Source organism: Schistocerca gregaria, chromosome 7 (genome assembly GCF_023897955.1).
Source record: "Schistocerca gregaria isolate iqSchGreg1 chromosome 7, iqSchGreg1.2, whole genome shotgun sequence".
Taxonomy (NCBI): Eukaryota; Metazoa; Arthropoda; class Insecta; order Orthoptera; family Acrididae; genus Schistocerca; species Schistocerca gregaria.
The window spans coordinates 196,134,437-196,150,111 of NC_064926.1; the positions used below are offsets into that span (position 1 = coordinate 196,134,437).

Genomic DNA, 15,675 nt, shown 5'->3' on the forward strand with positions numbered 1-15,675 from the left:
CTGAAATTAGAGTGTGTCAGAACATTTTTAAAATAGTCATTTTTGTATTGTCAGCAGGCATGCACCCACACTCTAACAATGTTGTTGCTTGCAGTTACATAAGATCAGTGAAAGAAGCCACTATCCCATATGAGGCTGCTGTTCAATTGAAATATATATGTATTAATTTCATTTGCAATCTTGCCCCTCTTGGGACATAGAATTTCTATTATATGTTTGCAGCACATCATATTCTACACAGCAAGATGGAAAGAAAAGTTATGGTTTCCCCAATAAGAATGCTACATCACCATAGTACATATGGGCATGACAGAAACAGACATTAGATTCTACATGTTTAACTAAAAAAGTACAAACCATATCAGCACATACAATACTCCCAATAGAATAAGTGAATTGTAAATTCCTACAATATATGACACACTTTTTGGGTGACATCACCTGATAATGCCCAATGCACAAAATTAACTCATCAAATATAAAAAGAAATAAAATGTTTACTCCAAATAAAATAATGACCTCATGTGAGAATATAACTTCTTTCAGCAAGTCCAATGCAGCTTTTGGCCTAAGAATAAAAACAATAAATGATTCAAAGATCTGATGAATTTATGCTTAATTTTTTTCCATTTTATCCTGACAGAGCAAACTACTTCATTATAACACATTGAGAAGTTTCTGTAGTGGCTGTTTTGAAACAAATTTTAAGCTCTTTAACACTCAAACATATCAAAATTGTTATTAAAAGTTCCCTAATAAACTGAAATGTAAGTTAATATCCAACATAGACTCCTCAAGTCTCTACCTTCTCCTTCCTCCACCCACTTGTACTAGAAATTGGAAATTATGAAGCAGGAAAATCATACTTAATGAAATGTTTGGAAGGCTCTGTACCATGCACAAAATACAAAGTTATATTCAGAAGGAAATGTCTACAAACCACACCTAGCCAGCATTTCTATATGGCGGCTATAAATACGCAGTAATAAGCAAATGATGACTATGCACCATACTAGACACTAAGCTACTTCAGTAAAGAGAACCAAATAAATTATTATGGTGACATAGCAGTAAACATCAATTAGTGAACATGATAGTGACACTGTTCCAGTTCAGTAGCCAACCAGATATAATGACGGCACAGATCACTCAGTCCTTGTGGTTTGTCTGGTTTGAAGTGTAATGTACATTCTGATGTACATTTTTTGGTTTGTGTTTAAGATACATGTCATAAGTGTAGTCTTTTTTCACTTCCCCTCCAGAGAACTGTATCTTGCATTGCAGAGTGCAACTAACAGAAGATGAATTTCTGGCTATCCTGGTGTGTTTACTACTTTATTTTTATGCATTTTATTTTGACAGTTGACAATATCTTCTGGCTGACTGCTGTGAGTGATTGTCTTAGACCTCTTTGAAGTCCATACGGTAAGAGTATCAAAGGCCATCACTCACAGTACCTTAGGAAGAATACTGGACCACATTGCTTCAATATTGTATCAAAATTTTGCACCTTGGTGCATAATCAGAAATATATCTTCTAAAATACTGAAAATGGCACAGACCCATTGTGTGGAGTGTATCAAAACAGTTTCAATAGTTATGTGCATAATTATGTATCATTATGCAACACAGAGACGTATTTTTATATGATAAGCATAGAAAACTTGCTGACATTTGTTCAGAACACATCAACACCTCCTATTCACAATGGTGAAAGTTTTAACATTGAATGCACAATTTCACACTTAAGCTATGTAAGAAAAGAAGCATATACACTGAAAAGTAATGCCTCCAAATTTTTTTAATTCTGTTATCAATATTGGTTGATGATTATATGTAACGCATATAACCCAGTCAACTTTCCTGCTTCACTGACGCATGTACTGACCCTCTGTCACTAGAGGGCTCAGAATTGTAGAGTGTAACACTGCAATGTGGAAAGTAACTATGTTGTTGCATGAAAAAATGTGTGCTGTAATCAAGTTTTTGACAGCACAAATTCAAAGAGTTCATCCACACATGGAGCACGATCTCTTCAGCATGACAATTCCAGACCACCCAAGTGCTGTGAGATCTGCAACAATCAAGTGTCTTGGGTTCACTGTCATCGACCACCCTCCATGCAGTCCCAACTTGGCGCCATCTGATTTTTATATGTTACCAAAACTTAAAGAACACCTTCAAGGATATCACTTTGGCAGTGATGAAGTCGTGCAGGCAAAGATAGGATTGTGCATCAGACAACAAAGTCAAATATTCTACAGTGATGGTGTCAACAAACTGTCCCTTGTTGGACAAAATGTATTCATCATCACAGTGACTATGTTCCAAAGTAAATATGTAGACATGAAGAATAATGATGGAATGTTAATAATGTTTGTTTTATTGTAAAAACTTTAAGAGTTTTCACGTAAAAAATTTGGAGGCACAACTTTACAGCACACCCTCGTACACCAGAAAGTAACAGTCTGGGACAATTTTGCCTATGCACAAATAGGAAATATAAAAGAAAAAGATCAGAGTAATTTTAAATACATACAGTGTTATGCCTAGAGTTGTTCAACTGACAAAACAATTTAGGCTGCCTGAAACTTGAGAAGAGCAACATGGTGATTCTATGTCTGTTTTGTATTTAGCAAAAGAAAATCATAATAACACCTTTAAGAAACTAAAGGTGAAAATCATATAAGTCATTCCACTCAGGCTATTTCTGGTTAAATTATAACATTGAGCAGTTATTGTCCGATACTGAATGCAGCAAATTAACATATAAACTTACGATCAGTGAAAAACACACACACACACACACACACACACACACACACACACACACACACACACACACACACACACACAAAACACCTTCAGAATTATGAACATTGAGTAATTCTGTAGCATTGGTGACTCAATGAAAGGACTGATAAATGCGAAGACCACAAGGCAGCAACCATATTCAGTTACACAGTTTTTTAATATCTAGTGAAGAGCCATATGTAGTCAACAGAACTTCAATGTCAAATATGTCTCCAGTTTAATAATAGTATTAAGAGCCTTCTATCGACACAAGTCAAAGTTTGGCACAAACCTGTGTTACTTCCTGCACATATGCACGAATGTCCTCAGGACTGTGAGGGGAGCCTAGAGCACCAACCATGTCTGGTGTAGAAGTGACAACATGCAGCGGGCTGCCCACATATGGTGGCCTGTCGGTGAGGTCAGTCTGACTGCCACAGGAGCGCTGGCCTACCATGCAGCCCAGAACTGCTGCAGTCTCGGGGCTAAGTGGTGGAGGTATTGAACCAGAGCCTAAACTGTAGCACCTGGCTCGCCCATGTTCACCCCTGCATTTGTGGTAACAGAAGAACATTCCACACAATAAATATAAATTCTAAAAAACATTATCCTCAACTTGGAAAATACAGGGTCTTCCAAAATAATGTAAGCACTTTTTGAAACTGAGCCTATCTTTATTTAAAGCAGATAGAAATATTTTTTTGTGAATAATAATTGTAAGTCAGTGTAAAACTTTGCAATGCTTCCATTTGTTGCAGGATTGGAAATAAAGATGGAGTTATCATTTGATGAAAAGATGTGGGTGCTAAAGCGTTACTGGAAAACAGAATATGTGAATGAGGCTCCACGACTTTCCCGAGTTGAATTTTGAATACTTCTATCCTCACATTTAATAGCTACATGAATCCAAGACAAGTCTGAAGTTGATGGAACAGTGTATGATGCGAAGAGGGAATGTACCAGAACAAAGAGATGATAAACAGACAATGAAGGAGTGCTTGCAGTGATTAAGCAGTGATTAAGACGTACATACCATTCACCAAAAAGTATGTGAAGCAATGCTCTCATGAGATAGGGATCATTAAAACCAGTGTTTACAGAATTTTGTGGGTTCAGAGGTGGAAGTCTTAAATTCTGACACTTGTCCATACTCCAAAAGAGGATGATTCTGATGGATGAACTGAATTTTGTGAGTGTTTCATCAACATGTGCAAAAAAGATGAATATTTTCAAGACATAACTCTTTGCTCAAATGGAGTGACATTTAAACTTAATGAAACAATGAACTGCTATATTTGTGTATATTGGGCAAATAAAAATTCAAACATAATTGAAGAAAAGCAAGTTGATTTACTGGGAATATCAGTCTGGTGTTGTCTGTTATCTGGAGGGTTAATCTGACTGTACTTCTTTGAAAAAACTCACAGGTGACTATTATGTAGAAATATTGCACTTGATGACTCCATATCTAATGACAGTTTTGAAAATGAAGATTATTACTTTCAGCAGGAAGGGGCAGCACCTCATTTTCAACTTGATGTGAGAGAATTTCCCAATCGCACATTCCCTTTAATATGACTAGGATGAAGTGGAAGTGCTGTGGAATGTGAAGCTCATTCACCAGATTTTAACCCCCTTCACTTGTATATTTGGGGTACACAGCATACACACAGTGTATGCCACAAAATACAAACACTGGATGATCTAAGAGAGGAAACTGAGCAAGCTTGCAATGTTGTACCATTCCAAACAACAAAATTAGTATATTTCTCTGTTCTAAGTCATTGTTGATGATGCGGAAGGTGGTCCTTTTAAGCATATACTACCTTAATGTACAGAACACCAGAAATGTTTCATTTCCATCTGATTTAATTAAAGATATATACAGTTTCAAAAAGTGTATTCATTTTTTGGGATACCCTGTATATCCCTCACAATACACTCAAAAAATCTCTCAGAAAGCTGTAACTGAGATTACAGTAAATATAGTTAAAAAGAGAGGGATACAAATAGTAAACTGCATTTTTTTTTTTTTTTTGTAAATACGTAAAAATAATATGGTGTGCATCTAGTGAAGCTTCACCCATGATGTGTTCAAAGTCCATCTATAAGGTATAGTTATCCAATATAGGTATCTACCATACATCATCCTCATTTAGATTTTCTAAGTTTGTCCATTACAATTCCTTGACAATAACATTTTACTAATGCAACAAAACAAGCAGTTGAATTTTTCACATAAATTCAATGCATTGATACACTACCATACAACAATCAAAATAGGTCTTGATAAACATTCTGCAAATACACAAATGCTTGTTTACTAAAAGTCAAGAGACTTCAGTCCTGTATGGCTGTTTCAGAGTGTATTTTCCTCCCTTTGAATATTCTGAAGTTCTAGAGGTAATGATTACAGATAAACAATATGTCACATGTCACTCAGCACTCATTTCACTTTCATTAGCTGAAGACCTCCATGAAAAATGATGTGACCATTTTTCTATCTTTGTAGAAAATTGTTCATCAGGTAAGTGTCAAACAGCAATCCATTATTTTTTTTATTATTTTACATCACCTCTCATTATATCATGTGTTTCATCAGGGTGAAACCTACTGAATCTATTGAGTACGACTTCCTCACACTCTGTCAGAAAATTTATCACACAATGAGCAGATTCCTTAAAGAGACCTAAGTAATTACATACATAGGCATGTGTTGCAATCAACATTGTATTTACACTATTCATCTCTATAAATGTTTTATACTGTATTTCTGACCTTCCTTTTCTTGTTTGCTGCCTCATTGTTTTTAGACTATTGTTGTTGCAGATTACAGATCATACTTGAGAATCAGCCAGCCTGTTTTAAACAGATTTAGATATTTTGAAGTTGTGCATTATAAATCCTGGACAACAATATTTTACATAAGCAATAAAACATGCAGTTGTATTTTGCACATAAACTCTATCCACTGATAAATACCATACAACAATCAAATCAGGTCTTGATAAACATTCTGAAAATACACAGTTGCTTGTTTGGTAAAATTCAAGACATTTCAGTGCTGTATTGCTGTTACAGTGGTGTATTTTCTGCTCAACTTTGAATATTCTGAAGTTTTAGAGATACTGATTACAGATAAACAGTATGTCACATGTCACTCAGCACTCATTTCACTTTCATTAGCTGAAGACCTCCATGATAAATGATGTGCCAATTTTTCAATCTCTGTGGACAATTCTTCACCAGGTAAGCATACAACAGCAATCCGTCATTTTGTTTGACTATTTTACATCACCTATCTTTATATCATATGCTTGAGAATGACTTTCTCATGCTCTGTCAGAAAATTTATCACAGAATGGGCCGATTCCTTAAAGAGACCTATGTAATTACATACATACATGTGTGTTGCAGTCAGTCTTGTATTTACACTATTCATCTCTATAAATGTTTTATACTGTACTTCAGCATCATCCTTTTCTCATTTTCTGCCTCATTGTTTTTGGATTATTGTTGTTGCTTTGCTTTGCTGTTTTAAGCTTAAGAAACTTATTTCCAATTGACATGATGGAAATTTAAATTCTATAACATCAAGTATTTCAAACAGTGGCACTCTTTTACAGTAAACTATTAATCTAATCATATGAACCCCTGCCACAAAAATTATGTTACAAGTGGTCCGCAGAATGTGCCCTTTTGCCAGACTGTCACTTTTTCACCTTTTGTGTGAATGAGTATTGTTTCAAAACAAAGATTACAAGACTTACCAAGCGGGAAAGCGCCGGCAGACAGGCACATGAACAAAACACACAAACACACACACAGAATTACGAGCTTTCGCAACTGGCAGTTGCTTCGTCAGGAAAGAGGGAAGGAGAGGTAAAAATGAAAGGATGTGGGTTTTAAGGGAGAGGGTAAGGAGTCATTCCAATCCCGGGAGCGGAAAGACTTCCCTTAGGGGAAAAAAAGGACAGGTGTACACTCGCACACACACACACACATATCCATCCGCACATACACAGACACAAGCAGACATATTTAAAGGCAACTCTTTCCTGACGAAGCAACTGCCAGTTGCGAAAGCTCGTAATTCTGTGTGTGTGTTTGTGTGTTTTGTTCATGTGCCTGTCTGCCGGCGCTTTCCCGCTTGGTAAGTCTTGTAATCTTTGTTTTCAATATATTTTTACCATGTGGAAGTTTCTTTCTATTTTATTTACGTCATGAGTATTGTTTCAATATTACAGAGAAATTACAACAAAAATTCTCCGAAATATATATGTACCTCCTATCAAAAAATGTGAACAGTCATGATATTACTTCGCCACACAAGACATATTAGGAAAACAGAACAAAAATTCACAAAATTAAATGTCAGCAGGATTAACAGCCACATAATGAACTGGAACAATGAATGCAAGATTCTTTAACAGACAGAATAAATGAGTCTTTCAGCTCAGGTAGCTTCCCAGAGTATCTGAAACAGGCAAAAGTTTTACCTTAATGAAAGAAAGGCAACGGGCAAGATATAAAAAGTTACAGATCTGTCTCTCTGCTGTCATCTAAAAGAATAGCAGAATAACACAAAAAACATAAAAATGAATTATCTGAATAAATACAATCTCCTTAGTGGAGCACAATTTTTCCGAAGTGCAGAAAGGATTGTAGTTGAGTTTAAAAATTGGTGCTTTACACACCAGCCGAGGATGACTATGTCCCAGGTATATCTTTAGATTTTTCCAAGGCCTTTGACACAGTTAATCATACAATTCTACAATAGCAGCTAGAATCATTAGGAATAAGAGGAATAACCAATGACTGGTGTTAATGATATGTGGAAAATAGGTGCTTAGAGTGGAGAGAACACAGGCCTCAAATAAGGTGAAGATTCTGATGGTACATTTATCATATCCAAAATACAGTAATATGGTGTAGCAATTTTGCAGAGAATATAAAACATGAGGAAACATATTCTTTGATGATGACACCACCACTGTAATCAGAGATAAAAATGTCAAGATTCCTTATGGAAGTAGTAAATTAAACCCACAAGCTGGTTTACAGTTGATTAGTATGCATTATGCTAATATTAGAAATAAAGAAAACAAACAGCACAAATTTCAACTTAAAGGGAGAAAATAATATGTCAAATTGAAGTATGTAATAATTTATTAGATTGTATAATTTCCAAAAAATTTTAAGGACGAGTATTAAATGTCTGTTTAAGTGAAATTAGCACATAAAGATCCCAGTTTTAACAGTATGTTATTCCTTTAGAATTCTGTCCTCAGTGTATGGTAGTAAGTGCCCTGTAGTTTTGCAACACTTCTCAGTTCAATCAATCTTTAGCTTTAGTTGGGCTTCCAACCAACCAACTTGTTCTGTACTGCACATCTACCAATCCATTGCATACATTATGAAAAAAACATTAGCAATTATTATACAAACAGCTATACCTATTCAAACAGCCTACCTAATTGCCTTTGAAATGAAGCACAATAAAAGTATTTTCTACTAGGGACTAAACTGCACAACAAATTGTGCTAGTAGATTAAAGAAATAGCTAACACCAAAATATTTAAAGACAGATTGAAAACAAATCTATACCATAAACTAATAACAAAACACTTATGTGATCCTACAATAGGCATATACTACATTCGTGTAGAAAGAAAATATTAATTCCTTGATATGAGATATGGAGCAATGCTGACGCAGTTGCAAACACAGAGAAGAATGAAAGATGAAATATAAAGACAGAAATATTGTCACGGGTCTGATGTTAGCCAAATGGGTATTGTTTGAAGTGTGTAGCACATCTAACGCATGCAACAACTAATGCTGAGGTGTGAATGAATAGTGTAATATCAGTTGTGGCAGCTACAAACTTAGTATCATCAGAAAAAAAGCTATCTATCATCAGAAAAAAAGTTATCTACATGTTGGTTCATCCAAAATATGAGACAGTGTGAGATTACAACATAAACAGTTTGCTGTTAGTGGCAGGCCTATACACCTATCATCTGCTGGGCTATGTCTGTATGGTTCAGTTTGGGCACTGGATTACTGCACTTGTATCATCTATAAACATTTAATTTCTAAAGTCATTTAAAGCCATTGGAGATGATTAACCTAAGTTATTACCAGGTAACAATCCAGTATCAAACATTGTGGGATTTCACGACATAGCATTAATTCCCTTCCATTTGCCGTAGAAAAAAAAGTGATAGTGTCACTGAGTGGGAGCATAGGCATGGACGTTTTTCATTGAAAATGTAATTATAATTATGAAAATGTTCAAGTGTATCCCTTTTACCTGTCCAATGTATTTATATGCACTGAGGTATAAATATACTGTTTTCTTCCAAATAATAGTATAAAAAACTTTTAGTTACCATTTGGCAACAGGCTGACACATAAATGACAAAGAATTTACTGGATCAGTTCTGACTGAAATGTTTATTATTTTATAGTAGTGCAACATTTTATTCACCAGATATCATTCTACAATTATAAAGGATTTGTCAGCTTAACACAGGGAAAACGTGTAACTCTATAAGCACACATATAAATATATACAGATGTGATAATGTGGATACGTAAGATGGTCGACTGTGGCCTTGTTGAAGGAATCAACCTGATATTTGTAAGAAATGATTCAGGAAAACAAAAAAAAACCTAAATCATTAATTTCCTATGTACTCATGTGGCATTAAGCAAAGTCAGTATAATGTTGGAAGTGTACTTTTAGAGGACAAGTAATTTCCGTAGTTTGGCAGAGACTGGAGTACAGCAAAGAGTAATAGAAAGGCTGATAAAAGTAAGAGATCAAGGCATCAATGAAATGGGAATGAAAAAGAGAAATACCAAGTGATAACACAAAATAAATATTAATCTGTATTTCCCCCTTATTTTAATGAGTGAAATTATTTTAGATTATTTAATTTCTCGATTTAGTACCAATGACTTACTTGGGTATAAATTACATCTACCTTACTCTTTGGGTGAATGAATATTTCAAATGCATAGGGAAACCATATTCCACATTTTTCACCTTGTAAACAAAAAGTGCAATCACTTCTGATAATAACATCAGAATTATTTAGTAGTTGAAAATAATACTTAAGATCTTCAATGCTTAGGCAGCAAAACTTTCAAAGTAAGCCTACATAAAATCAACTGTGAAATTTAGCATCTCTTGTTACTAAAAAATATAGTACAGCAATTTCTCTGCTACTAAGTTGTTATTAAGTTCACGAGGTCAGGATCAACATATGAGTGAGTCTACATACAAGGTTTGATTAAGAAATATTAAATTATTTCTAACATTCAAAAATAGCCATTACGTAAGAGATGTCACACCTGTGAGATGGCACTGCTGGTGAGATTGGACGGCCACCCGACAGCCGTGGAGCTATGCATGGAAGGCTCCCGTGACGAGGAAGTGCTTCAGGGGAAGGAGGAAGGGATGATTCTTCAGCAACTGGGGGAGGCACTGGTGACCCCCGGGAACCTCCATATATAGCTGGTTCAAATGGAACGTGGTGCTTAACCCGACGTGAGTGTCCCAGTAGCAAATCCTGTGCTTCACTTGGTAGCATAAACCACCGCAACTTTTCTGTGTGTTCATCAAACATCACACACTGATCAGCAAGTGGGTACCTCTGAGCCATCTGAGAAAAAGTGAAAAAATGAAAATTGTATTTAGTGTCTCTAGTTTTAAAAACATATACTGAATGTAACCCCTTGAAATTAAGATACTATGCAAAAGTGACAGACACTAGAAAACAACCTAGGATAGGTCTCACCTTTCTAGCCTTGTTGAATATATTGCGAGCTGTATGGAGGCAGTCAGCATAATCCTGAGGGAACGTACCGAGGCAAGAGATACGTCTTTCACTTACAGTCATTTTGCCATCAGTGTATCTTATATGGCCAAGCCATTTTCTCTCGCGAAACACCTGTAATGTTTGATTATGCTATACAAGTCAGGCAACTAGAAAAATTAAGTTGTTTCAAAATTTCTACATTTACCAATTTTTATTACTTATTGTGAAAGGAAATAAAATTTAATTTAATTGCAAAGTTAACTTATAGAATAATTTGATCTTATCAGAACTTGTACAAAAGCTGACAAATTATTTCAATCAAAGATAGCATCCAAAACTGTTTTCTTGTATTCTCAAATACTTAATTGCCAATAAACAACTTGGATTTTATTTTAGATACTTGGAACTCAAACAATACTGTGGTTCTAATAACAACTAAAAATTGTTCAAATTTACTCATAAAATAATGGAGTAAAAGTACAAGGTTCAAAAATTACTTCCATGAAACCATAACAGGAATACAAAGCAGATATGTTATACGAACTGAATTGAAATAAGTGTTTGAGCTTTACTACGTAATATTTTAATTACACATGAAACACTTGATATTTTTCCTACTGTACTTTACGGAATACTGTCTAAAGTAACAAAAATTACCGTATTTGTATGATGTCTCCATTCTCCCGTCTCAGGGTTTAGTATGTATTGAGGCAGAAGCTTCCATCCTTCTGTAGCAACCATTTTTATAGCCTCCAAAACAAAAGCCACCTCTTGATCAGCCATAAAAAATGGCAATGAGATACGAGCAAAACCAGGACGCAACATTTCAAAGCTCGAGTGCTCTTCATGGCGGCGTAAATGAGTGCGGTCAAGTCGCCTGCACAAGAAGTTACATTAAGCAGATGACATTTTGGGTTAACACTGGAATAAAGTTACTACAAAGCTGAATTTGCTTTAGCGGGAAGTTAACAAGAATTATTAACACACAAGAATGTAATTACCTAGCACTTTCAGTGTGTCAATAGCTCTTTACTGGACAAACCAAATGTGCTAGTTGACAAAAAAGTGCACACTAATCAGTAGAGACAGTGGCATATACAGCATACAAACAAAGACTGAGAAACATTAGCTGGGTCAGCATTAGCCATGTACAATGGTAACATCAGTAGGGATCATCACAAAGGTAAGAAGCATGTGGATCCCAAACTACCAAAAGTATCATCTAAATTTTATACACCAGCACAGAAGATTTAAGAACACCTATTGAGCACAATTGCTGCAAAATATTTTTGTAGCTACAAACACAATACTTTGTTACCTCAATGCATACTGAATTTAAACTGCTAGCTCTGACATGTGGGAAAACTAATTTTGATTAAGACTTCTCTAGGAACTTGAGCGACCATAATGTAAAAGACTGAAGAGAAAAATAATGGACTCTACTACCAACAGGAGACATTTAAATAATAAAAAATTACAAATGAGATGAACATTCATACATATCAGCTGAATGAGAACAAAAGCAGAATGATACTTGTAGGCAAACAGAAAAACGAAAAATGCCAGAAGTTGTTGAAGTTCAATAATGTAATCTATTCACATCCATGTAGCACACATTTCAAAGAAAATTTTTAAAGAGAGGGAAATATTAAGGTCAGACTAAGGTAAGCGACTGTCCACACACAGAATAATACTCAAGGGTTTGGTAGCTATACCATTTTGGACTAACAGGGTACATGTAGCATACACAAAGAAGGGCAGTATAAAGAGTTACATGCTGGTCTATCTGGGGAGTGGGTGTAAGATAAATGATGAAAAGTCCTAACTGGGAAACACTTGAAGAAAGATGGTGCCCTATATCCAATGAACCAGGTTTGAGATTTCTGTGCAGAAAGTAATACATTTCTTTATTCACACTGGTCCTGAGACCAAGAAGATAAAAATTAGGCTAAATAACACCCTGCACGTAGATATAAAAGCAATCATCCTTCACACACTCTATCTCCTGAGTAGATCTGGTACAAGCCTTAATATTTCAGAAATAAAACTTTAATTGATGTGTGACACATCCACACCAAACTGATCATTTACAAAATGTAGTAAGTAATACAGCAGACAGCTGAATTCAGTGAATATTAAATACTAAATGATTACCGTGGGAAAATCACAGAAATCTACCCAAACTAAAGCAATTACAAATGATGTATGCTCCATCACTCACATATATTGATTTATTAATGTGCTGTTATGATACCAGAGTGAAGAGCAGAATCTTGTTTTTAGTGAGGCACATGGGAGAATTCTGCAGCTCGTGGTCTTGCAGTAGTGTTCATCCCCATTATGGTCAGAGAAAGGCAATGGCAAATCACCGCTGTTAGGACCTTGCCTAGTAAGTGGAGCAGGTCTCCTGCATAGTCCTCTATGCTCCTCAGAGTATGAGACCTCATCATCAGCATCACATGGGAGAAGCTGCTCATGGGTTATAAAATGACCTGGCAACTACCTGATAATGAAATGGAATCAAAACTGTGCTTACATCTATATTTTTCGTCTTCCTTTCTGAGGAAAAGTGAGAGACCAAAAAGCTAGAGACATTACTACACATCACCTGCCAATCTGCTACAAAGCACTCCAGTTGGTAGGCAAATGATGAACCACCTTATCAAACAATATTTATGTTACAAATAACTGATAAATTTGTTTATTTAATAGCTGGGCTAAATCACTCATATCTTAATGATCACACATTACATTTTTAGAAAACAGTAAGTGCAAACAAAATTGGACTGCTTATTCTACAGGCAGCATTGAGCTAAATTATGAGCATTCAATACAGAATATTCCCGTGGTGCCTGGTATAGAAATGTCAGCTTGTTAATGTTCATGTAATTATTCCACACTCACCGATCTTCAAGCAGTACTTCTTCATACTCCTGAGCTAATTCTTCAGGAATTCCTAGCAGATCCTGAGCATATGGACCAGCACATGCACATCCACCTCTTGCCTGGATACCGAAGACATCATTCAAAACTGTACATACAAAGTTGTGATGGAGGAAGACACCTCTTGGGTGTCTCACCATAAATGAAAATATTGGCAGCCTTTTTGAAGACTGGCAACGAGGACCAAGAAGAATGAGTTCTGGAATTGTTCGCATGTGGGCCAGCACCATCCTGTAAGAACGTTACAAAAATAAGAACCAGTAACACCAAAGCATTTTATATATACCAGAAGCTGGAATTATAACTAAACACATTAACATCAGTCTGCATTTGTCAGGGTAATTGTTTCTTAAATCATTTATTACAATTACACACATCAAAAAGAGTTTTGCATCACCCTGGTTCCCAAAACTCCTGAAGTAGATATTGACAGGGGATATTGTATCACAGACACAGTCCCTTTGACTGTTCGCAGAAATCACTAAACCCGCTCAAAGATGAAAACAACCACGCATGAACAGCGCCTATTAGACGGAGGGGGATCGATAGCCGATCAGTTCCAGTCATTCCACCAGGAAGACGTACACGTCTCGTGTTGTCTGTAGTTCAACCATGCCTACACAGTCAATAAGGTGGTTCAATAATGTCCGCATCGTTACTTTGAACCAGGAAGGGCTCTCAACAAGGGAAGTGACCAGGCATCTCGGACTGAACTAAAGCGATGTTGTTCAGACATGGAGGAGATACAGATAGAGAGGGACAGTTGATAACATGCCTCACTCAAGCTGTACAAGGGCTACTACTGCAGTGGATGACCACTACCTATGGATTATGGCTCAGAGGAATGCAACTTCACTCCCAACATCCATAGTGAGGTCCATCTTTGCAACCTCGACACCATGCATCATGGTACAGATGGACCCAGCAACACGCCGAATGGACTGCTCACGATTGGCATCACGTTCTCTTCACTGATGAGTGTCGCATATGCCTTCACCCAGACAATCGTCAGAGATGTGTTTGGAGGCAACCCGGTCAGGCTGAATGCCTTGGACACACTCTCCAGTGAGTGCAGCAAGGTGGATGTTCCCTGCTTTTTTGAGTTGGCATTATGTGGGGCCGACATATGCCAATGGTGGTCATGGAAGGTGCCATAATGGTCGTACGATACATGAATGCCTTCCTCTGACCGATAGTGTAACTATATCGGCAGCATACTGGTGAGGCATTCGTCTTCATGGGTGACAATTTGTGCCCCATTGTGCACATCTTGTGAATGACTTCCTTAGGATAACGACATTGCTCGACTAGTGTGTCCAGCATGTTCTCCAAACATGAACCCTATCGAACACGCCTGGGATAGAATGAAAAGCGCTGTTTATGGATGACATGACCCACCAACCACTCTGAGGGATCTATGCTGAATCGCCATTGAGGAGTGGGACAATCTGGACCAACAGTGCCTGGACGAACTTGTGGATAGTATGCCACGATGAATACAGGCATGCATCAATGCAAGAGAATGTGCCACTGGGCATTAGAGGTACCAGTATGTACAGCAATCTGGACCACCATCTCTGAAGGTCTCATTGTATGGTGGTACAACATGCAATGTGTAGTTTTCATGAGCCATAAAAAGGGCAGAAATGATGTTTATGTTGATCTCTATTCCAATTTTCTGTACAGGTTCCGGAACTCTCAGAACCGAGGTAATGCGAAACTTTTTTTTTGGTGTGTGCATATTTTATTACATGTGCTGTTTTGTTGCCTTGAATATTTAAGAATCTCTGATAATTCCATGCCTTGTGAAAGACTGTGCAAACAGCTACTAAGATTAGGTGCTATTTCTTTTATATTTCAGTGCTATTAGTTAACAAAAGACAGAAAGAACGCTCCCCTTCCCCAACCCACCCACCCACCCACCCACCCACCCACACACACACACACACACACACACACACACACACACACACACACACACACAGGGTCTTCCAAAGGTTTTTCCATCAAAAATTTAGGGCTGATAGATCAGGTGGAACAACTTTTGTTAGAGAGAAAATGTGGCTGATGCTTCTTGGTGATGCATGAAATGGATCGCTAGCAAATACTT

The 15,675-nt window shown here is 36.7% G+C and overlaps 1 protein-coding gene across 1 annotated transcript in view; it reads right to left on the reverse strand.

Moving 5' to 3' along the window:
- Nucleotides 1-15,675, reverse strand: part of LOC126281283 (uncharacterized) — an 895,930-nt gene that overhangs the window by 56,939 nt on the left and 823,316 nt on the right. The window contains exons 8-12 of the mRNA XM_049980105.1: nt 13,527-13,796; nt 11,280-11,499; nt 10,602-10,754; nt 10,156-10,466; nt 3,086-3,341 (exon numbers count right to left, since the gene is read on the reverse strand). Of these exons, the coding sequence (XP_049836062.1) occupies nt 3,086-3,341; nt 10,156-10,466; nt 10,602-10,754; nt 11,280-11,499; nt 13,527-13,796 (1,210 nt within the window). The remainder of the gene's footprint in view (nt 1-3,085; nt 3,342-10,155; nt 10,467-10,601; nt 10,755-11,279; nt 11,500-13,526; nt 13,797-15,675) is intronic.